A 26,731-nucleotide genomic window follows, 5' to 3' on the forward strand; every position below is an offset into this window, starting at 1 on the left:
ATATGCCACAATTGTAGTGGTTTTAGGTACTTGAGATGACCCCCAACATATAGATTCGGAGTTCAAACAACAAGCAGTCATGCTCTCACCGTGGGAGGTGGTGCGCTGTATTCGGACCTCCCTCCTCCTCCCTTTGCTCCTTCTTTTCCTTCCAACAGTTGATATTGTCGGGCGATGTGAGAGCACCCCCCCCCCCCCCCCCCCTCCCCCCATCCCCCTCCCCACCGCCGGGTACCGACCGGCCCCTCAACCGCGTGGCAGGAGCGGGTGGCCACTGCAGCGCGGCGCAGCTGAAGGAGCGCACACGCGGGAGAGACGTGCAGGCGGAGGAGGCGCACGGAGCCAACGTCCCCTGCGCCGACCGGTGGGCTGATAATCTGCAGCATCCCGTCGTTTCCAACATGCCCGCGGGGACTGAAAGGCTCGCTGGGATTAGTGCGCTGCTCGCATCGCTGCTGCTGCTGCTGCTGGGCTCCTGTGGGACAGGTGGAGAAGGTGGAGGAGGTGGAGAAGGTGAGCTGCGCTGCGCGCTGATGATGCTGAGGATTGATGCGGGTGATTGTTGCTCTAGGACATGAGTGGGCTTTTCAGGGCTCAGTCTCACAATGTAGAATATAGCTGCGCGGTGAGATTTAACTGTCTAAACTGTCATGACAAACAAGAGCATTAAGAAGGAAACATCTCAGTGTTTTTCTTTGTCTTTGTCTCAATATAAGAGCTAATAGAACGGAACATGGTAAAAAACATAATGTGGGCTACTTTTCATGAAGCTATAATTAATCCCGACAACGGAAATATTGGTTGTTCAAAAGATTACAAGCTTCAATATTTGCTTCAACAAAGGGAATACTTTAATCTGCTGATTATCATCCACTTGGCTTAATCTATAAAAGGTCCATTCAGGTCAAGCCTTTTCCTAAAAAAAAGTCAAGGAACATGCCATGAATGTTTTATAGCTCTCTTACCTTTTTTTGCTTTTCTAAATAAAGAAATCCGGGTCCAAAAAACCCAAAGTCAAGGCAGTTTATTGTCCATTCTAATCAGTGCTGAGACCATTTCTCCAGTTTTGTAAGAATAGCGTGCGCAGTTTATTCTGTGAATCTTTCCTGGGTCTTAACTGATCACCTCATGTTTTCTTTTAAAGAATAATTGCTCACATCCTCAGGAGATTTTGTGAAGTTTTAAACAGGCAATCCCAAGTTGTGTTTTTATTTTAGATTGTTTTTATAGGAATATTTCAGTAGTAAAGGATAAACAATTTTTCTGTGACAGAGCTGCACAGGATGCTGCTGCTGCTCTTTGGCTTGAGCTTCACTCAGAACAGGTTTCAGAAAAGTGGATTATTGGGTAAAGGGATGAAAAGTTGCTTCTGGCTACTTAAGAAGTCCGATATTAAGGAATGAGAGATCTTACCTCACTACACGTGTTAGGAAATGTGAGATTTATTCCCCCTGCCGTCCCTGCGCATGCCGCTATTTTCCCCTTGGAGGTTTTAAGGAATACTCATTGCTGCATTCTCAAAGTTGTAGCCCACATGAACCCAGTGATCACTCCACTGCGATGGCTACTCTTTGAAAGACAGTTTTAATGAAGGCAGGTTTTAGGGGGACAACCCCATAGGCACGTTGAAAAAACCCATCCCTGAGGGTGTAGACAAGGGAGAAGTTTGCACTGTAACTGTATTGATTGCTTCGCTGCAGCAGCTATTGTGGTTGTATTGTTAGTATGGAACGAAGCCGACCCAGATTCAAGTGAAATGGGCGTATTGTCTGTTTTCGGCTTAGACAATCTCCAAGAGACGGATAAAAAAAACCCTGAAATCTACTGTATCACTCCACTGTGCACCATATGTTTTAAAGCACATTGTAATTGCGTTAGTCAGAGTCTTTATCATCCACTTAACAACTGGTCCTCTGGCCAGATTAGGCCAGCAAAACGCTCTCACTTTTCCTGTTAACACAGTAAATAAACATTCCTCTCCAACCCTCACTTCAGGTGACAGTATAGACAACTTCTCTTACGCTCTTTTTCCAGTAAGTCAAAACTTTAACTTTGTGTCTATAAATATCACCATGAATTGCCTCCAGGAGACTTTTACACCATTATTATGCATATCTCCAAAATGTTGGTGTCTCACTTCTCTGAATGGATGAACTCATTAAAAATGGACGATACAAACAGACGATATTGCTGTTTTTGGATGATGTGTCCTGCAACCAATGCACAAATGAAGGCAAAAGAAAAAGTGCCTGTTGAACAAGTTTCCGCCTCCTGTTTGGTCAGACACCACAAATCACGCAGATGTGGATAATGACACACAGCTACGTGCACATGACACGCTTAAATTAGTGATTTAAAAAGAGATCTGGAGAGAGAGCAAGTATAGGTAAAAAAAAAAGAGACGCCAGTGATGAATCCTGACCAGCCTCCAGTGTAAATCCAACGGCAGACAGAGAACGAGTTGGTTAAAACATTTGCAGGGAGGAGAGTTGATGTAAATGTGGGCCAAGCTCCGTTTCATATTCAAACAACACCGTCTCATCAGAATTTATTACATTTGAACGAGCTGGGGGTTATGCATTGAGAGCACATAAATCTCTGAATAAAATCAATGCGGTTTGAATGTGCGTAAAGTTTTCACTGCAAAACCCCGTCCCCGTCCTTTACGCTTGACGAGATGGGGGAGTCTTAGTGGGCCGCCTTGAGGAAAGAGCAAATTAGTGGAGGATAAATGGGCCCTTACTTTTCTCTTATAGCATCGTTTATGAAAATGTGTTTAGCCAAAGTGGAGTCATGAAGAGGTTCTGATTAAGTCAAGGTTACATAAAGGGGCGTGCTGGCGGTATAGTTGCTGTGGGCCTGGAGCTTTCAGTCATGACTCTAGATTTATGTATCCAGGGACAAGTAGTTAAGCGATAAAAGTGACAGAGAACCGCGGTCCATCCATCTGCTTTTGTGACCTGAGGGATTTTGTATTTGCCCAAGGCCGACTCCCCAGTGGACGTCTGCCTCCTTAAAAACAGACCCATTCATCAAATGGCCCTGTCATTATCTCAGATGACGCGTTTTTGGTCCAGGAATCAGCCACATTGTGCTGAGTTCACATTATGAAGCATGAGTATCGTAGACACTGCAGGCGTCAGCTATCAGCCAAAATCACACTGTTAATGATGTTGGCGTAACGTGAATTCATCAGATTTTGTTCATTTCTCTAAAGTCAAGAAGGGTCCTTTCTTTCAGGAAACGGAAATATTTATTTAATTGAATTAAGTATTCGGTGTTGCAGTTATCTATAATATAATATAATATATTATCTACGTTGTATTGCAACACTTTTTATATCTTCACACGTTGTGCGTAAAATCATGATCTGCACCATGATTACAGTATTAATATTATGGTAGGACGTACAGTATTTAGTACAGTTAAAAATATTCATCTAGAATTATAAAGTAATATAATTGAAATAGCAATAGTGAACTGTGACAGAAAAATTTAAAAAGGGAAAAAACAGCAAGAGTTTGAAGACAAAGGAATGGAGAGTATGTAAAAAAAGAGAGCAAAGAAGTGGAGGAGTTTGGTTCAGTGTCCTGGTTAAAAGCGTCTGTCTTAAAGCCATGAAGGGACCCTGCAAACTCCTTCTCTCATTTCACCCATCAGTGGGTTTTCTTTTGTTGTGTGTCTGATTAATTTGCCTCATCTCACCTTCACAGAGCTGCAGGTCTCTTGTGCACAGCTGTACAAGTTTCAGCAACAAAATCATCATCAAAATCAACAATGTCTTGACATGGTCCCTCGTTGCTATTTCAGTCTCAATCCATTAAACAGCCAATTCAGATCAGATCAGAAATTAGATTAACTATTAACACAGTTGAAGAGGACTTAACCTGCTGCTTTGTTCTCCCCCTTTGCAATTCAGCTTTTATATTTGCGGGTGGTACAATTAGAGTGCTCCATGTAAATGCCTCTTGAAATACAGTAAGTAGTAATTCTAACCATTAAGACTCTATTATGCCGTCATTCTTTTCCGACCTCTCATTTTTGAAAAGGTTGATCCTTCAGACATTTCATTCAGACCACAAAGAACCATTTCAACTTGGGGTCAAAGGGCAAATTCTGGCTCCGTCAATGTGTCTCTTCTTAAACTGACACCATGAGAATCCTTACGTTCCATCGTGCCGAGTGACTATCAAGTAACCTGGAATATTGAATCGATTAGCGTTTGTTTTTGTTTGTATAGAATACAATCAAATCATAATTCACTATAATTGCCTTCTTGCTGTATATTTTTATTCTGCCGTTACAATATGTCTTCTGCTGTGACCCCAATACATTTTACATAACAAAAGAAAAAGCAGGAAAATGATTTTCATGATGAAATGTAATGCAGCATCTGAACAAAAATCTAAAAGAAGTATTTGTTTATATTAGGAGACTATGCCTCCCAAGAAAACCGGTAACCCATAAAGTTGTATATTTTTTAAGTGACAAATCAAATTGGATAGCATTAGTTAGTTATAGAGGCACACAGTATGCTGCGGGAGTAGGTGGATGGATGCGTCAAAACAACGAAAAACACCGCTGAGCGTCTCCTGTTTCCCACCAAAAGTCGATAACAAAAGTCTGGTAGCCTTAATCAAATCATTTGTTATAACTCAAACCATGGAATTGCTGCAGGAAAAAGAGAAGCATTATCATTAGACTGTCTTTATTGATTTAATTTGTGAATACAATTACTTAATGAGAGATGGCATAGGAAATACATAAAAATATGATCCATTAACAGAAGTCTCATCGTATCCTCCATACATCTCCCCTCAGGTCCATCAGTGGAAGCGATGTAACTTGTAGCCATTGTAGCAAATCTGCATAAGACACGTTTCATTGTCACAGATTTTTAATCTTACTTCTCGTTACTGATGTATGTTCTGTATATTTCGTTTGGTTTGTTTGTTTGGTATTAAACATCCCAGACTGCAGATAAATGTTTAAATTGCTGCTTTGTTGCATTGCAAATTTCGTCTGATCATGTATTTCTGCTTATTAGGTCTGCCTCAACCAACAGACAGATGAAGAGCTGGAAATGAGGAACAAGCATTTTTCTCATAGTTTAGCAGTCAGTCCGGCAGCAGAGCATCTCATTTAAGCTGCCGGGCTCAAGTCTGGATTCATATTAGTCACTCAGCCAAATCCCTATTGGTTTGGATTACCGGTACACAATTCTGGATGATTCAACAAAATACTTTAAACTGACGCCTCACGGCTCGGATAGCCGCGTTACTTAGTAAAGTGCGTGCACTTGTGAGGGCTTTTGGAAATTCGCTATCAATCACAGCTGGCTTGACGTATGAAGTTGCCATAACTTCGAATACAGTTTTTAAAAGGGCGACGTAGTCGACATTAAACCCTCTACTCTAGATGGCATCCTTTTAAGTACCAATCCCCTTTTCATTTCTCGTCCTGTCCTTCGACCTTTTTTTTTTCACATGCATGTTTGAATTGACAGAACGTATAACGTGTCGCTTAACTTGTCCAGTGGAATAACGACTTGGCGTTTCACCACCGTTGTAGTAAAAAAAAAGTTACTGCAACATATCAATCCATAGGTCCAATCCAGCTATCCGTGATTCTGCTTTGTGATTGCTTAACAGAGGCGTGTGACAGCCCGCTGGTGGGCAGTCTGCCCCCGCCATCGTTCAGAAGCTCCTCCCAGCTGACCAGCAGCCATGGGCCCGTCTTTGCTAAGGTCAACAGGAGGGAAGGTGAGGGATCCTTCGTTGATATGTGCTTAATTCATTCAACAACCCATAGTGCACATTTATAGATGGATTTTATTGTGGTAAATAATCAATGCTCTGATTTCCAATGAGTCACACGTTCATTGTTGCTGGACTTTGTGCCTGTACTTCATATTGAAAAAGGCAGGGGATGAAAGACTATCTGGTAAACAAGAGAAACAAAACGTCATATTAGTATCTGAGCCAACAGCTCAGATGCTAAATAAGTAAATGCATTTTTAATAAGATTGTCATTTTATGAGACAGAAGTTCTAAGGTTTTCGGTCTCCTTTTTTATCTCTTTATTTAATCTTTACTTTCGTTCACGGTATGAACGAACAAAAAAATATGCCTCCACTTAAAGGTAAATAATTGCCGGCTTTGGAGCTTTTAGGAGGCAGATTTTTCTATTTCCGCAGAGCTCAGTTACCGACTGAAGAGCCACAGTGGAAAATCTTTTACTCCAACTGTAATAAAGTATGACAAACTTGAAGATAAATCAGCATTGCGTTATTGTAAGGGCTGCACAGTGAATTCCCTGCACGCATACCAACACATTGTAGGAAATTGATAGGAAATTATTGTGCTCATTTCTTGGCTTTCTGCAGCCGATCCTGCAGCAGAGGTTGACAATTTTGTCTCAGATCCTTGTTTGTTTATTGTCCATTGTTAATCATATTTTACCAAGTCGAAGGAAATCTGCAATATTTACTTCAAGATTGCTTCATATTACATTTTCAAATACATCAAAACAGAAGCAAACCGCAAGTAAAAGAAAACAGTCTTCTGAGCCGGGACAATTCTTCTCCTCAACGTCATTAACCAAACTACAGATTGAGTCTCATAATCTGTGTTCACTCAATATGTCAATAGTCAAAGTCCTATTTCACATTAATTAACAATGAAGGGTTGAATTGGAGCACAGGTATAATCCAGCTATAATCACAATACACAAAGTAACCACAGAAAACTACTCGTTAAAGTGAGTAAAGTTTACTCAATTCTAATATCAACGATAAAGTCACAATATCATCCACTGTAGTATTCCACGTTACCAAAATCATAAGAAACTCCCAGTTGGGAGACTCAGACTGGCTGCTTGTTGTGTAGTTCATTGTTTATTTCAAAGATATACAACGCGGTGAAAACCAATTTATAGAGCTGACTGTATCTGCAGAGATTATTCCCTCTGCCTCTATTGAATTGTTTAGTGTTAGGTATGTTACTAGAATTCAAAATGTTGCGTACACTACATAACTAGTAGACAAGAAAATGTCTTGTTCGTCACAAAGTAGTTATAACAAACTCTTAAAATCAGAAGCCAAATTGCCAGCTGGGAGATGGAGGATACAAAACTCCCACTGGCCCTCAGTGCTGCCAGTTAGTCCCATATGGGGGTTGGCATTGACGCGAATGTTCACACATGGCATTTAATCCCATTATGATAATGCCCACTTACAGTGCAGGCGAAGGCTGGACACTAAACGCTCCCAACAGCACAGACATGTAATATTACTTCTCCTAGATGCTCAACAATGTGCAAAGCAGACATTTAGCGCAACGTGAGGTCGAGGCCATAGGTTACTCTAAGAAACGGCACAATGTTAGAGGCTAGAGAGGCTCAATGAACAGAGCCGATGGTTTCAGTAATCACTTCATTATGCTCAGGGGTCTTTATTTCCCCAAAAGTGACAAGTATTATTTATTTAAACTACACTACTCGAGAATTGCCCAAGTGGATCAACTCTTTACAATTAAAGGCTTGTAAGTTGAACAGCTCTGCTAATTTTGACCCATGTGTGTCGAGTCTGCACTCAACCAGCCAATATCAGCAGGTAAAGGATTCACTGGTGCTTTCATCAGAGTTTGAGTGTTTAGGATATTGTTTGTTATCTAATCAAGAAATAGCTGAATCTCATTAACTGACATCACATAAAAAAGGCAAACCACAGACCTTAACTCTGTCATTCCTTAAAGTAAGAAAATAATCAGGCCAGTCGTGCTTGGCAGTGCAAACCCGGTTGGCCTAATTGGCCGACTGCTCGTGTGCAAGTATCAGCAGAGGTGAGGAGCTGAACTCTGCAATGACGTCAAGCATTTCTCCAAAACCTTTTCTTTTCCTCCTCTTACATCTTCCCTGCTTTTGTTCCTGTTATTATCATCACTGCAATGTTCTGCCACTCTCTCAATCAGGTCTGCTGTAATTGTAGTTTAGTAACGGCTAAAAAACATTGAGATAACCTTTTAACCATCTTGTAGCCAAATGTCAATGACAGCATTTAGCCAAATGTTAATGGCGGTATTTAACATCTAAAAAATTCAGTTCAGTGGGCCATGCTGATAATTGCACATTAAAAACCAAGTGATTACACTGAAGTAGGCCCGGAACACTTCATCAGCACGTTATCATTTTCTCCAAGTCCTAATTTGGATTTCAAAAGAGGACTCAAAAATTAGCAGGTGGCTGTAGGTTGAAATCAGCTATGTGGGGGAACCATGAATGAGCTAATGAGCTTTGTGTGATGTTGATGCACCACCTTTAAGTGACTGCTTAATGCTGCTCTTTAACATTTCATCTGGTTAAATACTACAGCTCCTCCACTCAAATCCTCCTAATTTCAACTTTAAAGTAGTCACTCTGACCATGAAATGTAATTATACGGATACAAGTGCCTCGATTCCTGGAAAAACATATATATGTTTGAGCCAGTAATCCATATTATCCTTATTTCCAGATACAGTGTACCTGTTTCTCAAGGTCTGCATGATTGACACTCTGTTCCGTTCCTCTCTTGTTCTCGGTGTTGAGGGGAGTGACAATGTTCACTTATTTGTAGGAATGCACTATTGTTTGGGATTTCTTTGGACTTGTTGGAGAACTTATGTAGGACACATTTTCCATGTGCATCCTTGCACAGGATTGACCTTTTTTAGTGGTGAAACTGTTTGTTTTACTAACCACTGGATATACGTTTGGAGAATGAAATATTTTGCACTCAATACTACAATTTAGTTAATGTTTATTTAAAAATCTGTTCTTGTTGAGCAACCATGTACTAATCCAACCTATATTGATTTTTCCTTCCGTCTCCCATCGACCAGCACAACACAATTTCCTTGGCGCAAATACATTTCTTTTTCAATTAAAGACTACGTTGAGGCAGAATTTAACATTTGAGAACTTTTGTTTCGTATTCAAGTAATTGAGATTTTGTAGGAAAATGTTTTTCAAGGACATTAGAAAGTCTTCTGATTAAAAATGTAACCTGGTGTGACTAAATTATGTTTTTCTTATAGGTTAAGTTAGCCAGTGCTCAATATTTGCAGATAACCATCATGTATATTACTGCGTATGTGTGACAGTGATGCCTTTGATCACCGTGCATACTTTCATGAGCCCCGCGGCCATAGAGGGAGAAGCAAACGACCGGGTTAATGAAGACTATTTATTAGATTAAATAAACCAAAAAGGCAATTCAAACTAACAGGGGCGTGTGGTGTCAGTAACTTCGGGATGAGTGGAAAGTGTGTATCCAATGCTGTATAGTGTAGAAACAAACCATAACCATTAACTAAACACAAACTGGGTCTCTAAGAAAGGAGCGAGAGACACCTCGCGAACACAAGGAGGCTTTCTACAGAAGGCCCCGGCACAGAGGGCCGGTGTTTTGCCTGCGCCACTGGACTCCAGCCAGCGACGTCTCGATACCTTTGCTGTTTCAGCACCACCCCTGCTCACGAGGGGCCTCTGGTCGGTCGTCTTCTGATGTGACTCTCACAGTCTTTTTGACTGCTTTATTGTAGTAATGTGTGACTCACCAATGCAATTTTCCCGACCTTTGTTTCACCACGATCACCTTCCTGAATGGAGAAAAAGCTCCAGTGTCTTTGCAGACAGTGAAGAGAAAGCGAGGAGATTTGGTGGACGGTAAAGCGATGTGTGCATGACGGACACTAATCAAACAGGTGGTGTGTGACTAACATGGTGGATTTAGTCAATGGGTTTCTCCTTATAGGGTTGAGTGCACACATTCTCTTCTCTCTTTAAATTTAGGGCACGATCTTCTGTTCCTTCAATCCCCATCTACCTCTTGCTTTTTCTCTTTCCATTTACTTTCTCTGCAATACTGTAGATGCCATTTCATTTCGCTCTCACACCCTCTGCGTCGGTCTCGCCGTCACTTTTTTTTCTCTCTTGTCTGCGTTCAATTATTTCCTCTCCAATCCAGCTGCAACGGGTAAAGGTCACTACGTCTGGTCTCCCCTCGTGTGCTGTCAGTGCTCGTGTCTGTTACGGTGGTACTTATTAGCTCTGGCCTTTAGCTTCTGCCCTAACAAGCAGGCAGCACTTGTCCAGGGGGGAAAAAAGGACATAAGAGGAAAGACTCAGCTAATTTAACGTGCATATATTTCTTATCAATATATCTGATTTTGTAAGAAAATTGAAAAGATTATGTTGAAAACTTTCATAGTGAAGATAACAGATGCAGTGAAAACAGTTTCTTTATTCATGAGTACATTATAATTTGGTTAATATGCTTTTCAAACACACATTTCTGTAATTACATGTTACATCATTGACAACTTGCAAATGGAATTGTGAAATTGGAAGCTTCCACATTGAAAAGTGTATTCATTGTCTTCAATGAATACATTTGGGTGTCAGTGCTTAATGCACATCCATGTTATGGTCCAACAGAACTAACGCAGCCCTGCACAAAGGAATTATTTGGCAAGCTGCGATTAACTAATCGATTAATTGATCAATTGTTGCAGCTATTTTCTATTTGGTAGTTCTTGGGTGTTGGCATGGATGCTTGCTCACTAGAATAATTTCACATTAAGGACACGACAATGCAGAGATCTAAAAGTTTCTATTCTCTGAGAATTTTTTCACTCTACCTCAAATTAACGGGCATCACCGGCTCTCGCCCTTGACCAATTTTAAGAGGAAAAAACCCCATCTGTCCAGCGCTTACGCGCAGCATCCTAATGGAGTGTGTTGTGTTATGATGATTTTCAATGTCAGGATAAAGTAGGTTTATAATAGATGGGATTAGGGAACGTGTTGCCTTCAGGCTTTCGCGTCTAAAATCTAACAAGTTACGTTGCCCTCATGTCAGCACAACATCATTTTTGCAACAAAAGCACGAGTTGTCTTTTGGCTGCCCGTGTGCGATCTGTAAGTTAGACGTCTCTCTCCATCTGCTGTCCTGACTCAGCACTTCTTCTTCAGTACTCACACAGACGCACGCACACACTTCCAAGTATTCTGTCTACTCATGTTGTTGCAGCCTTTTCCATTCCCTCCGACGTTTCTTCATAGTCCGGTCCTGCCATAGATCTCGTCTCACTCATGTCAGCATCATCAGGACGGGAAATGGAATTGCAGCTGGATAATGGAACACAGATCGGCTACTGTTGTGAGACAACTCTAATTTTTATCCTCTGACTACTCAACAATTTCAAGAGATCTGAATAAAAAAGCATCCAACACAATGTGAGGGATATTGTTTGTTGCGTACATGTTTTTCGTTTTCAATGCATGTTCATTTATTTGGCTTTTCTAAAGGATTGTGCCAAAAGATCAAACTCACTGGCAGAAAAAAATAAAGGGAAACTGGATTGTGTGAATGTTAAAAGGGGAGCAAAAGATAAAATATCTGGGTGGGAATCAGATGGAGGTCCTTTCTCTCCTCCTCTATCATGGCACAAACCCTTCAATACTCCTCTTTTACCTGCAGACTTTTTAGTAGACTGAGTGTGTTTACTGTAATCACCATGGTTTCTATTATCCTTCTTCCAACAGTAGTGTACACAGTATCAGTTCCTTTTTAGTGCATTTTAAACAAAGTTAAAGGTTAAAAATGCTATGTTACGCATAGCGGTCAACAGAGGACCCTGGGTTCTGCAGGCACTACCTTTTTTCAGACTATAACATGAACACAGTGCAAATTAAACGTATAAATCTCGTGACCTCCTGCTCAGTGGCTGCAACAACGACCCACAAGGACGGAAAGGAGACATTTTACTTCGACAAAGCATAGGAGGGAGGTCGGCGCTACAAATCACCGTTAAAAAGACATTCAGCTCAGTGATTTGGGTCATATCAGTGTGGAATTCTGAATAAAGGACTTATCAGCATATTGCACTCCCATAAAACACCGAGCAGATATGTTAAACGGCAAGACGCATCTTGACACTTTAGTTGTAGAGAGTCATTAAATTACTTTATTAAATACTATCCTGCAGTCCAATTTAATCTAGGTGTGTGCATCAAATAAACTTAATGTCTCGATTGTGAGGATTTATTAATAATAATGAAACCAGAGGAAGGTGAATCGTAAGGTTTTACATTTAAACAGTTAAATGAAGCAGGGTTTAGTGCAGGGTTTAGTGCTCACCACTAATCACTATACAACAAAAGCATTCAGATAAGATGATCCTCTATTAATCCCACAGCGGGGAAATTATCATTACAAGGGTGGATATTGCAACAAAAAAACATCAGTATATAACATGAATAAATTCTATGTATGTTTAACCTTCTCTTTGGCATTCATGTCTGCAATTTCCTTTCCACGAATCTATGGACAACGAGCCTTCTGTATTCTCATCAGAACTGGATGGGCAGCTTTAAAGTCGCAGCACGAAGCATCTTCTGCCTGACTGTAAACTTGCAGTTTTAAAGATTCATTTCAAGTAGTTTAAAATGTAATGAATCAAATTTCTCTACTGCAATTCTTTTCTCAATTTATGCACACATGCACACACACACACACACACACACACACACACATACACACACCCGCCCGCCCACACATCACATGCACACTATCACCATGATTAACATACGGTCTTTGTCTCTGCCCCTGTGCAGGAGCTGGAGGTTGGTCCCCACTCGTCTCAGACAGATACCAGTGGTTTGAGGTCGATCTGGGGAGGCGGACCTGTATCACTGCTGTTGCTACCCAGGGACGCTACGGCAGCTCCGATTGGCTAACGGCTTACCTGTTGATGTTCAGCGACACGGGTCACAACTGGAGACAACACCGGCAAGAAGACAGTTTCGGGGTAATCACAAAACCACACAGAAAAGAAGGGAATGCTAATATGCAAAAGAAAATAGGTTTCAAAGTAAACCTAATGTTGCCAGATTACTTTTCTTGGTGGTCAGTAACAGGATATTACATGTCATTTAGCTGACGCTTTTGTCCAAAGCGACTTACAATAAGTGCATTTCGACCATAAGGATACAAACTCAAAGGAACAAGAAACAAGAAAGTGCAATTTCATCAAATAAGCCAATTTAAAACTAGCTATAGATAAGAGCCATTATAAGTATGATTTAAGTGCTACATTTTGTTAGTGTTTTTAGTCAAGGTAGAGCCTGAAGAGGTGTGTCTTCAGTTTGGACATGTACACTCAGTTGTCAAATTGTCCCTACTCCCCTAAATTATGTTTATAAAATAATTTATGTTAAGATGAGGATGCAATAACCTTTTGAGCATCTATGAAGATCTCTTCAGAGGTAGTGCAGCAGTGCTGCAGCAGTAGCAGTGCTGCAGTCATGATTGGAGCTCATTAAGGTTAAATGAAACGCCACGCACATAATTGTCGTCATCTGTGGGGACTGGTACTGCCTGCAGCGGTGAGTCTGCTCACCAGGAGACCTTCACTCCTTATTAATAATGGAATGAACAACAAAAGGAGCCTCAGCAACGCTCTGTCAGCTGCACAAAGCTGTTGTCAAACAGTTGAACCTCATCTGACGGGAGGCTGGTATTGCTGTTAGAAAGACTGCCTGCTGTGCAAAAAGTCACAGTTTTGATTCCTGCAGGGGCAAAGGGGTTGATCGTCACTCTCCAAGCCAGACGCTGATGGTCCCTTTGGCTCGGTCCTTGTGGGCCAGTGTTGATAACAGTGACTGCTCGGTGTCTAAAATGTAGACGGATGTGAATGAGGAAGCGAATACAAGCATGTGGTGATTTGAATGTTCTTTAGTGCAGCCGATAATCAAGTATGTATAAAGTCCTCCCTCGCTTTCCCCCAAGTTGAATGTGTGTGTATTCAGCCCAGTGTTTTTGCTCTCAAAATGTATTTCAATCGATGAGTTAAATGCAGGAAAAATAGGGTAGAGTGATGTTTGCAAAACAACTACTGTATTACACAGTATGTTATAATGAAGTTGATTGAACAGCATTACATTTGAGGAAGACAAGGAAGATCCCGGAGGACAGCCTTTGATTTGGATTTGACAGATTGTAATTTTCTCATAGTTGAAGCGTACAAACTCTCTGGAACCCAGGAGTCATCAGTAAAAATAGAAAAGAACAGGGTAGGACTCCTAAAAGCTCACTCAGACAAAGACACTCAGCATGAGAGGTGATGAACACAGTTTGTGTGATCCTGAAGCTCCATATAATAGTCTGGCCAGTCTTGTCCCTTTCCTCTGATGGAAAAGAAATGCTTACATTCACTCAAATTAAATCCAATTTTTCAGGTACGCCAATTTTTTATTTTGTGGTGCTACTTCATAACGATGTAGTACAAGGCTAATATTTAACATTGTACGTATTTATTTGAAAGCTGTGTGTTCTACCAATCACTAAGCTTTTCAAAGACTTCTCCCACGCCCGTTCCCTCCTCCTCTTCCTCCTCCTGCTCTCAGCTTCTACCGTTCTTTCTCTTCTTGTCTAAGGTCTTGTCAGGTGCTGCTCATATTAAAAAAACTAAATGTAAGTAAATGAGAGGCTTCTCTCTTAAGCCTCTTACACGGAGCTGTTTGTGGGGCTCAGCCCTTCAAAGCACTGAAGACAGCTCTGAGATCAGGAGCACTCAGCACGAGGAAAGGCCATTTCACTCACGTAGTCAGATCGCCGCGCTCTCAGGAGACACACTCGCACAGAGAAAAGACACCAGCAGAGCACAAACACACAAAACCACAGATGCATGCGTGTTTCTTTTTGAACCATAATGCAGGTTGAACTATGGCCGACGGGCCGAAGTAAGTGAATATGGCTTAAGCATGTTTCTCATAAATAACACTGTTTTGCAAAACCTTATTCAGTTAGTCAGCACTAAAATGTGGTCATTTCTGCAGTATGTTTTTGTTCCATCTTAATAAGAGATTTACAACTGGATTTCAATTTCAATGCAGTCTTTTAATTTAGGTCTTAAACAGAAGCAGATCTTAGTATTTGTGTAGTCATTTTGACACAAACTGAGTCTTCTATTGCACGTGGGGGCTTTGGTTCTGTAGAAGAGGATTTATCTGCAGCGTTGCTGGTTGAAGACTATTCATTCACCTTTGTGGGGCTTGTGACTCATTTTTTCTATACATGATTCAAAACGAAAACGAGTTTGGCCTCTCTGGTGAATCGCGTGTGGACTGTTTGCCTGTCAAGCTGAGAATTCTGCTGGATTCCCACAGGCAGCTGGTTGGTAAAATAGAAGCCGTGGGGCTTTTGAAGAGAGTCTTGGTACGGAGACAGAATAGGTTCCGCAGTTATTGATCACTCGGCAGAGAGAAGGAGAGACATCAGCAGCAGTTAGGATCAATAGTCTGTGAGCTGCAAGTCTTAAAATGTAGAAGCAAGACTGGAGGAGGCGAGAGTGAAAGCACAGTAACTACTGCACCTCTTTCTTTTTAGGAATGTTTTAATACAAACGTTTCTTATCCAGATATCAGCCTTTAAAATAGAAAAAGTTGGAAGATTTTATCTTGTACAAAGGCTATAAAACTTCAAATCTAAAATATATTCCCCTGCTAAGCAACACAAGCATTAAAGTAAAAAAAAAAAATCTCCTTCTTTCACGTAGTCATGGAACTAATTAGGCTGCTACAAATAGTTTACCATCATATTTTTGGAGCTTCAGCAGGCAGTAAAATATGGATGATCGGATATAGAATTGAGGGGAACTAACACGTTCTGTCGTTTCAGGCTTTCCCAGGAAACAGCAATGCAGATTCTGTGGTCAAGTACAAGCTTAAGCAGCCGGTAATTGCTCGCTACCTCCGGCTTATTCCTCTGGACTGGAACCCCTCTGGGAGGATTGGACTGAGACTGGAGATATATGGATGTCGTTATAGTAAGTCCCATTTCCCTAACTTGAGTTCTCGTTAGTTTTGGCTTGTACCCTTAAAAAAAAAGGGTTCTGGGATCTTTACTCAAAAGCGGACATAAGTGATGTATCTATAGGTTATAGTATTTTTAGTTGGAATAAGTTTCAAAAATGTATAGTAATACTAGTAAAAAATATAAATCTTAATTTTCTAACATTTAAGGTGATGCATGTAAGACAATAAGAAATCATTCTGAGGCGTTTGTTTCTATACTACACAAACACGAACAATTGAGCCTGCGGTTTCCTTCATGCCGCATTAGTTCATTGTTTTTACATTCCATTACATGTCATTTAGCTGACGCGTTTGTCCAAAGCGACTTACAATAAGTGCATTCAACCATAGGGATACAAACTCAATCGAACAAGAAACAACAAAGTGCAATTTTATTAAATAAGCCATCAGCCGTCGGGATGTCGGGTTTGACCATGTCCTGGATGTAAGCTGGACCCGATCCATTCACTGCGTGGTACGTGAGCACCAATGTTTTGAACTGGATGCGGGCGGCCACCGGTACCCAGTGAAGAGAGCGGAGGAGTGGAGTAGTGTGGGAGAATTTAGGAAGGTTAAAGACCAGTCGAGCTGCTGCATTCTGGATGAGCTGCAGAGGTGGAATGGCGGTAGCAGGGAGATCTGCCAGGAGGGAGTTACATATTTAATGGCACAAAGAAAGTCTCAAGTTATGGCAAAGGTGCATATGACCAAAAAGTTAAGAAACCAGATAATTTAACAAATTAACAGCGGAAATGGTCGACGGCGTGTTTCATTCTTCAGCCACGGAAGGTGTAACCTTTTATGTCTTTAATTGGAGTTTTCAGCTTTAAGGAAAACACTGATAATCTGGGAACGCATTTTTTCACTCTCACAGAATGAAATGAATTATTTTTTGACACCAGTAAATATTTTTGTATTTAGTAGCAGACACTAGACCAGATGGTGTTTGAAGCCTTTGCACATTAAGGGTCAGAGCCTTTATAGCTCCGTGGAAATCAATACTGTAAAACAATACAATAAGCTGGCTTGTCTTGAAGTTACAACAGCGCCACATTTTTCCAACAATGAAAAAAAGATTCCCAAGATGACTTTTATCATATATACGCTACAACTCTTCATGCTAAATGGTTGTACAATGAGCAAACTGCCCCCAACTCGCTTGTATTACTCTATTAACAATGTTATTGAAGAGTTTGCATAATGCCCTTTATCATTCTGCAGCTTCTGATGTGGCCAACTTTGATGGCAGCAGCAGCCTGGTCTACAGGCGGAGTGCGCGCCCGAGCTGGAAGGCGATGGAGGTCGTCTCTCTGAAGTTTAAGACCCACAAGAATTCAGGGACGCTGCTCCATGCAGAGGGCAAAAGAGATGACAGCCTGACGCTGGTGTTGGAGAAGGGACGGCTGCTGCTCTACCACCAACAAGGTATCAAAGTTATTCTTTCTATGTACTACATACATTCACATATAAGTTGGGTGTGAATAATGAACTATTCTCAAATTCAGAATATAACAAATGAGATAATATTAAAATGTACAGTAATTAAATGAGTACATGACTGAAACCAACAACTGATGTACTTAATATATTTGTACATGAACCTTTACTTATCTTTGTTTGTCGCAACTGTGGATCACAAAGTCGATGCTGTTCCTTTTTTGGTAGATCAATGCACCGCGTTTGTTTGATTCCACATAAATTGTATATCTTTGGTGAAAGGTTGATGAAACTTTGGATATTGAAATTGAAGTGTTTTTCAAACTTTAATGTTTTTTTTTCCTGCAAGCACGGTTAGCTAAACCGCTAAACCACCCTGTGTTTGTATTTTTTCACTCTCTCCAAAGCATCCAGCACCCTGTCTCTATATTTGGAACTTATTTACACATTTCTGTCCCAACAATGAATTAAAGGGAGCTTCAAGTTGGTTTCTGTCCATCTGCTGGATTGCTTGTGTGTTTGTCAGATGTGATTTCTAAGATATTGCTGATCCAATTTGGAGGAAACTGGGGTATTGCGCTTTTCTCTGCTTATGCTAATTAACTCAGCACAGTGTTTACTTTTTAATCCACATGTCGCAAGCAATATCCAATAAACCTAGTGAATTGGTGCTGTACACCATTGCAGTCGCGTTGTTGCAGGTCAATGAATGTAGAGGCTGCCCCATGTCTCAAGTCGAAGTGTCCCTGAGCAAGACACCTAACCCCTAATTGCTCCCCGGGCAAAATGTAAAAAAAGCCATGGGTTTAAAGTGTAATGTAAGTTGCTTTGGATAAAAGCGTCTTCTAAATGACCTGTAATGTAATGTAATGTAATAATGTAGAGGAGAACATCTTTTGTGGGGTTAAACATGTTTGGTCTTGTTTTTCTCCCCCAGACTTTCCCCAATCTCACTCCGTCTCTCTTCCTCACTACAACTGTACAAGTCGGTGTACTTTTTAACCAGATTATGTATTAAGAGGGATTGCAGTTAAACTGCAGATTTTCCAATTTCAAAGCTTGCAAGAACGAGGAAAGTCGTACTCAACCTTTTTCCTTCACCACTTTCTCCCACCACTGCAGGGTGTCGGATTTCAACACACTGTAGCTTGTAAGACAGCATTTTAGCATCTGTTAAAACTTAAAGCAGTCTTTGCAATGACATATAATTCTTACTCATCTGACCGCTGCCCTTCATGCCCTGCCTATTCATGGTGTAGCTTCTCAAACAGCCACACACAATAGCTAATTTATCGCTGCATATCGTAGCATTAGTTGTCAGTCTTACATTCCTGACTGAGGCCTGTCACATCTGCCTACTTGAGGTGATAATCAAAAAACTGCTCTGACAACTCAGCATAGCTATCAACTCATCCAAACAGTGTCTGCTTTTGTGGAATGGTAGAGAATATATTGGGCTATGAAAAATCCAGTGGCTATAACTGTATCCAGTTCCCCTGCTTGGCCAGCAGCCCCGTTTATTTTTCAGCGTTTTCTATGTTCTACGTTCCTCAAGTTCTGCCCCTGTCACATTTGTTTCAGAGGTGATTATTTGCTTGTTTAATTGCTCTTTGTCTTTCTCCCCTCTCTCTTTTACACATCCCCTCCCTCCCTCAAACTCTCCCTGGAGTTTACAGACTGCAGACGGTCTAGTTTAGATCAACTGTTTGGAGCGTCCACCGCGGGCCGCAGCACGGCTCCTCCACAGTTGGCTCTCGGCTCAATGGAAGGGAGGAAAGCTTAAACCCGGGTAGCAAAGTTAAAGCCTGAAGTCGTAATGCATTATATCCATAGCTCCGGTCTGGGCTATTCTCTGAGGCTCTTCATACTTTATCTCTCCCATTGGCAGCCTGATCATGTGGGTCTTGGGGCCCTTTCTTTGTGAAGCGCCATGAGTTTTCCCAAGCTGTCAAAGACACGGAAAAGCTAATGATGCTTCACATTGAGCATCAGTGACGTATGTAGCTTATAAACACACACATTAGTGGTTTGGCTAGAGCAGATGTGTAATCAGCCAAAATTGATGATGATCAAAACAGATCAGACGGACACACAGAAGTGAAGTAAGCATAAATACAACAGTGAGATAGTATTGTCCTCTCTATCTGCATGAGGCTGTCTGTGCAGTTTGGAATGAATTTGTTGACTCGTTAGAATTTTAATGTTGGCAAGCCACAAGCATTTCATATCCTCTCAGCTTCACATTCATCAAAATGTCTGTTTGCTCTAATGTAGCAAACTGCTCCATAATTCAGTTCACTTCTGAACTGTCGAAGGGAAGCTACACTAAATACTAGCTATAGTAAATACACTAAGGGCTGATGTGTCCCGCTATAATGCATTCTGGACAGGTGGCGTTAAGTACTGCGGACTAAATTAGGACGGCATAGGAAATCGGGCCGAGTTGCATGTTAAGCAAAATTGTGTCTTTTCTCTGAATCAGGAAGGGCTGTGTTTGCTTTCTGGATGCTGGCTGTGTTATGTTGCAAAAACCCTGAATAATCAGATTTTACAGTTGTGAAACCTCATCATAATCACATATAATTTCACTAAAAGCTTTAGATGAATCTCTACATACAGACTGGGCCAGTTGAGAAAATAAAAGGAAATGAAGAGTGGTGATTAGAGCTTATTCAACACTGCTTTTTTCACAGTGAGTTTCTGTTGTTAACAGCCGCATACAAGTTTCAGTAAGCAGCCTGAAATTGCTAAAATAGCTCTGGGACTAATGTAAAAAACTCTCCTGCTGTATAAGAGGTTGCTTACTGTTGATTTATTCTGTGTGCAGCAGCAATGTTTCTCAAAATAAAGATAAGCTACAAGTCTAGTCAGGGGAACGTAATTGATTTTCCTTTGACATTTTATTTTTGAAGAAAAACATTGTGGGACATGATTGCTTTTATTCTTGATATTAAAGCGCTGACAGACAGTGGTATCGGGTGACATGCAACAAAGGTCCATGGTCTGACTCAAACCAGGAAGCACTGGATTGCATCGTCAGCGTTTCACTGTCACCAGGATGTAAGTCAACACATTCTACAGGACTGCATTTATAAGCTTATCGAAACGGCACAGGAGTGGCTGCGGAATTCACAAAATACAAAACAAACAGACATGAAAACCAGAAACCATTGTGCAGTAGTAAATTGGTTTGATCTCATCTAGAGACTAATACCATTTTGTGAATGCATCTTCACAAACCTTGAGAAGGGTTAATTGGACTGTCTGATAAGTTTTAAAAAATCAGTTGTTTTATTCCAGTTTGTTTTTTAGTAATTATTAAGCCTTCAATTTTAAATATATATGCTTTGGCTACTTGCGTGCCAACAGAGCCTATAGGAACTGAACTGAATAGAAAGAGACCTGAACTACAAACTGACATTCCTTCCATGTGTGTAACTGTTTCGTCTTCATTCCCCCCCACTTTGTTTTCATTCGTTCAGAGAAAGTAAATCATTTTTATAGTTTTGCTGTATTCTCCATGTGACTCTGGAACGCTGAAACAATGATGACAGTCAGTGGTAATAAGACCTGTCATTGCCGTCCTTCATAAACAGATTTAGAGCTTCTTGGTGGAGTAGCAGACAGAATAGGATATGTTTGTACTGCCTCAGGGAGCCTTCTGGAACATTAGACTCTGGTAAGTGCAAAGCATGGTTTAGTGTAGATTTCATAGCTTAAAGACATCACTCAACGTGGATGCATGAAGCAGTTGTCCTCACACGCATGGAGGTGATGAAAGGAAGAGGAGAATTAAGACTTGAAGGGAGAGGGGAGTTTTATGAATGAAAGAGTTTCTGTAATTGTTTTACCTCAGACACCTCGTCGACCGCCACACACGTCGCCTCATCGAATAGCATTGAAGGAATAGAACCAGGTTTATCTTAGCTTAGCAACACTGGAAAATAGAAAATAGGCATCGCTCCATCTAATGTTTCCTGCTGCCTTACAAACGTGTGGCAACTAAACAACACTCATTATTTGAGAAAATGTAAAACTAGCTTAATCAAGTAATGTAAGGCCATCCATTATCTTATTAGCGATCAGACAAAGTTGTCTGTGATGACGTAGTTTGAAATCATAGACGGGAGGTTTGTCATCTGAAAAAAGGGGACTTTAATCAAGACACTGGCGTTCGAGAGCATATTTTTATTTGAAAGTGTTGTTAAATGTGTTTTTTATGTTGTGTTACTTACTTCTATTCAATCCCTTCAACGCTGTTTTTCTTAAACCTAATTTAGTGGTTTGTGTTAAACCCTAGAAAGTATGTTTTGCAACATTGTCAAACGTCACAGTTTGACGATAACGTATTTCTCCGAAAATAAATTCTGGCTGCCATGAGCATTAAAATCACTACCAGCTGTCACGACAAGGTATCTACATCATCGGTGCACGGAAGTAAGAATGGCATCAAACCGGGATATCAATCTATCTGTCGCTCCATCCCCTTCAAAGAACATGTCCCTCATAATTAATGACTTTCTGTGTGCTGCTCCTTCTGTTGTAGCTCCTTCTGTCAGCAGAAACTCTTTTCTCTCTGAAATGTTAGGCGATGGAGAGATGGATCCACCAATTTCGACCTGCTGGTATTGAGTCCGTCATTAATTATTGTCTGTCATTTTGCAGCCTCATCAGGTTCCGCGCTTCTTCCTCCTCCCTGCCGGCATGCAGGCATGCGTGCTCTCTAATGAGAGAGGACGACCTCAGTGACCAACTCCTTGTTTCAAAAGAAAATATGTATATATATATATATATATATATATATATATACTGTATAAATCTACTGAAGCTGCAATGTTTGCACAACTTTTGCAAAAAAATTCTGACTCACACCTTTGGATTTTCATAAATTCAAAAGAAAAAGCGTGCTCGTACACATCACTAGCTGTGTTTTCTAGGATAGTAGACCTCAAGAATAATATGACATTTTCTCAGCAGGAATTGTACATCCGAGGATTTCTGCATCGCTCAGCAAACACCAAGACAACACAATCGATTGTTTTTCACATCCTCAACCTCCTTGCAGGTGTGAGTTCGTCCTCCAGCGGGCAGCTTCTTCTTGCTGTGGGAAGCTTGCTGGACGACCAGCACTGGCACCATGTAAAGCTGCAGAGGCTCAGCACTCACCTCAACCTCACGGTGGATAAAAACACTCGTCAGGTTCACACACCAGCGGAGCTCATTCACTGGGACATTAACCAGGTGAGAGAAACTTCAGCACAAGTGGTATGTCTTGTGCGTACCAAATACAAGCACACTGGGAAAGTTGCAAAAAGGTTTTCAGTTTTGTCCATTATGGATTGTGGAAGTTTTAGTCAGCTTTTTTGCAACACTTAGCCTACTAGAGCACATTAGTCCTATGATTAACTACTAAATGAAGGATCATTTGAATCCTCCAGGGGCTGATGGTTATTAGTTTTTATTTTCTTGTGCAGCTGAGTCTCGGAGCTGTCCAGAGCCACGGACTGCAGAAACCCATCTTGTCAAACAAGAATTTCCATGGCTGCATGGAGAACCTGCTCTACAATGACCTCAACCTGATACACCTGGCTAAACGGAACAACCACCAGGCCTCTGTGGTGGTAAGTCAATGTGTTGCTGTTTCTTTGGAACAGTCTTATAGCATTCGCCCATAGAACGCATAGGTGACCGTAGACGGGCAATTACCGCGCCAGATATGTGCATAAACATGTCTTGAATTTTAGCGCTCTTGTTAGTCTTAAAGGTTGCACCTCTTTGATTGATAGGGATATTACTGGAAAAGTCAAGCAGAATTCTGTGCTTATAAAACATATCGTACAATACAATATTTTTATTTTTGTATTACTTGTGCCTTTTCTGCATAAACGTCATTATTATGCACAATGATTGTTGTGGTTAGCATTATTTTCATTAGCCATGTAATCTTCATTTTTACACCAACGTCATCATTTCCTTCATTATCAACATAAAGTAATAAAGCCCAAAGCAAACAAACTTCAGAAGAAAAGTAGAATTAGTCATATAATCAGGGGAAAGAGGTACATGATGAAGTCGAAGTTATTGGAGAAGCAAACAGGAATAAATTAAGAAACTGTCCCTTTCTGATATATGGTAGGCCTATAGTAGACATTACAGACATTTTTGTTTAAGATGAGTTTATACTAATACCAAAGACGGGGCAATTTGTGACCCACATTTTGCTGTATGAAGCTTTCCTAAAATACAGTAAGTGGGTCCAAATCCTGAGTGGCCGTGATGCCTGCGGTTTTCTAGCTTAATTCACCTGCCCGGCTAATATCATGGTAATAAAAATGACCATTTTCATTCCTTTTTTTCACACCCCGTGACATAGAGTCAAACCCAGTCAGCCTCTTTAACTGTGGAATATTAATGGTTTCATATGACTTACATAATCATTTCCTCCTCTCCTCAGGGCAATGTGACCTTTTCTTGTGCTGAACAAGTTTCAGTTGCTGTGACGTTCACTCACTCCCAGAGCTTCCTGCAGTTGCCAGGACTGACATCTTGGTCATCAGGTGTTGTCTCTATGGCGCTGCAGTTTCGCACGTGGAACAAGGCTGGGCTTCTCTTGACCTTTAACCTCTTGCAGAAGGGGGGCACAGTCTGGCTGTACCTGAGTGAGGGCAGACTCCGCCTACAGATTAATAAGGCTGGCAGGGCCGAGCTTGAGTTGAGCGCCGGTTGGTCCAAGCAGGACTTTGCCGAGTTACACCTACAGAGAGGTACGTTACGCATGTCATTCAGTTTTCGTAGATCAAAAGAGGAAGTGTACTTTCACGTGATGAAACTCACCCAAATTATTTTGTTGTATAAAAAGGTTCAGGTCTGAATGACGGTCAGTGGCATTATGTGGAGCTGAACTCCAGACATGATCATCTGAGCATCACAGTGGACACAGACGAAGGAGCCACAGCTCACACCAGCATCCCCCTCCTCCTCACCACAGACAGCCAACTCTTCTTTGGTGGTAAGACATGAAATATACAGTATAAATACTGGATACATTGTTATACATTGTTTGACAAAGGAAATGCAATAAATTTGACTGAATGAAGTGATGTTGTGAACTAAAACCTGCACCTGGTTCTTGTTGGTGGAAGAGGGGTAATGTGAGTCATTATCAGTGCCATGAGGAAAACTGCGTCTTTTGATCTCCTAAAATTTAAAGGGAGAAAAACACTGAGTCATCGTTCCTCCATCTTTTCCTTTTCCTTTATAATTAGAGCAAAGTTTACCCTGTAGCAGGAATGCTGTATTTGTACTCAGTCGGCCTCCATCCAGGATCAACCTCAAACACCAATCATGAGCTCGTTCATGTCCTTTGGCCAATTTATGTGATAGATTCAGGTTTAAAGTTCAGGTTTGCTTACAGAAGTATTTATATGATGGGAAAAAAGAATAAAAAATCCTTCTCATCATATATACAGATCACGAGGTAGAGAACAAAACCTCTGTGAACTTGAAATAATAATATTATTAATTATTTATTATTATTAATAATAATAATAAGTTACATGGGCACATTGAATCGGAAGATACAACAAAGTCCAGTTTTTGTTCTGGAGAGGAACCAAATAGAAGTTAAATGCAGTGGTGAAAGATGTGCAAATACAATAATGTTGAGAAGTACTTTATCATAAGAAAAGTCGTTTTTTAAGTCAGACGAAGGAACTTTAAAAACAAACTTAAAACTGTCGGTTTGATACAATAATGTTTTCAAGTAAAATTGATTTAATGTCAGGTGGAAGAAAACGGCTTACAAACTAAAACAAAGGGCCAACCGCTGATTGAGTGTCTTGTGTTTCCCTCACTAGGATGTCCTGCTCAGGAGGGCAGTCCGCAGTGCAAGAACCCCTTCAAAGTGTTTCAAGGCTGCATGCGCCTCTTAACTGTGGATAAGCAACCCGTGGACCTGATCAAAGTGCAGCAAAGGCTGCTGGGAAAATACAGCCACTTGCAGATTGATATGTGTGGCATCACCGACAGGTTGGTCCCACCGTCTGAAATGTAGTCTTTTTTTAATGCTGTCCACATGTTTGTTGGGCTGATCGTAAGATGTTCCACTGGTTTTCAATGTGAATTTGGGTTTTGTGAAAATAGTGATGAGGATAATTACTCACTTCACCTCAAGTGTATTACTTGCTGTCCTCTTTAAATAATTTGAGACTGCAAGAATAGATTAAAAAGGGGAAAGAAGACGTTCTCAAGTTGCTTTTATTGACAACACAAAAAACATTAAACGTGAAATAATTGAAACAAAAAATAATGTGGAAATTTTAAGTCTGTGACTCACGGCAAGGGAATAATGTTTAAAATGTTTACATACAGCCAACAATAAAGAGCAGCTTCAGGACGTTGGAGACGCTGCAGCAACCCATTCATCTAATATAGATGTGTTTAAATAAGCTGTACAATGGCTGTATTTTCCTTTTCTGACAGTTCTTAACATTTTTTATGTGTATTCAGATGGATGCATGGATAGATATAAAAATATAGTTTTACTAAAAAAAGAACTGAGTCAATAAAAGTTGAACGCAAACTATTGCTTTTGATGTCTGCCGTCTTACATCATAATTAAAGGAATGCGCGTGTTGAACCATCTGACTGCCGGAGGGGCAGGAGTATATTTCTTAGGATCCACACCCTTCTTTGCACACAAACATATGCTAATTTACGACTCTGAACCGTCTCTCCGGGGTCGCTGAAAGACTTGTTTGGAACATGGGATGAAAAGGATCATGTTGAAAAATCCCTCCCTCAGGCAAAAGAGGAATGAGGGATTTGAAAGGGAGGACCAGCAGCAATTTATTTTTACTTAACATTCTTGGCCACTTTGTGCATCATCTACACATTACCTGCATTAATGAGAGACTCAACTTTGTCTAATAGTCTTTTAGTCAGCGTGAGGCTGCCATGCCAAACTTATTGATCAAGCTAGACGTGCTGCGAGTTCGGGAGAAGTGCTCACTGCTTTGGACGTTCTCTCCCCGTTGCCATTCATGGAGTTGCACTTTAACTCTACAAAGCAACACCAATTGTGTAAAGAATTTTTTAAAAACGGTTGGACACATCTCCAAAATGTGAGGAATGGGAAGTTTAGATGGAGGGTTATTCAGACATTGCTTTAAACAATGAGTGACACCTTTAGGACGTACCTGAGCGCTCCCTCCTGCCCGCCTCTCTCCTCACTGTGTGAGGATGCGTTTTGAAGCCAGATCGATGAAGCTGTCAGAAGGAAATAGTTCTGACCGCCTCGCTTCACTCAGGTTGCTGACAACTTAATAACACAGCTTGTGAAAACACACACACACACAAAAAGAAACAGCGCTCATTTAAAGGTCCAGTCTTCTTGTTT

General features: G+C 40.8%; 1 protein-coding gene across 2 annotated transcripts in view; it reads left to right on the forward strand.

Moving 5' to 3' along the window:
- Positions 1–257: 257 nt before the first annotated feature.
- Positions 258–26,731, forward strand: part of LOC120824210 (contactin-associated protein-like 4) — a 48,225-nt gene continuing 21,751 nt past the window's right edge. The window contains exons 1-10 of one of the 2 annotated variants that reach the window (XM_040184871.2): positions 258–513; positions 5,652–5,762; positions 12,658–12,851; positions 15,722–15,869; positions 17,119–17,322; positions 22,400–22,575; positions 22,809–22,955; positions 23,789–24,098; positions 24,194–24,343; positions 25,191–25,362. In XM_040184871.2, the coding sequence (XP_040040805.2) occupies positions 402–513; positions 5,652–5,762; positions 12,658–12,851; positions 15,722–15,869; positions 17,119–17,322; positions 22,400–22,575; positions 22,809–22,955; positions 23,789–24,098; positions 24,194–24,343; positions 25,191–25,362 (1,724 nt within the window). In that variant the 5' untranslated portion in view covers positions 258–401. The remainder of the gene's footprint in view (positions 514–5,651; positions 5,763–12,657; positions 12,852–15,721; positions 15,870–17,118; positions 17,323–22,399; positions 22,576–22,808; positions 22,956–23,788; positions 24,099–24,193; positions 24,344–25,190; positions 25,363–26,731) is intronic. The other variant, XM_040184872.2, reaches the window with a different exon arrangement.

The sequence above is a fragment of the Gasterosteus aculeatus genome, chromosome 8, assembly GCF_964276395.1.
Source record: "Gasterosteus aculeatus chromosome 8, fGasAcu3.hap1.1, whole genome shotgun sequence".
NCBI lineage: Eukaryota > Metazoa > Chordata > Actinopteri > Perciformes > Gasterosteidae > Gasterosteus > Gasterosteus aculeatus.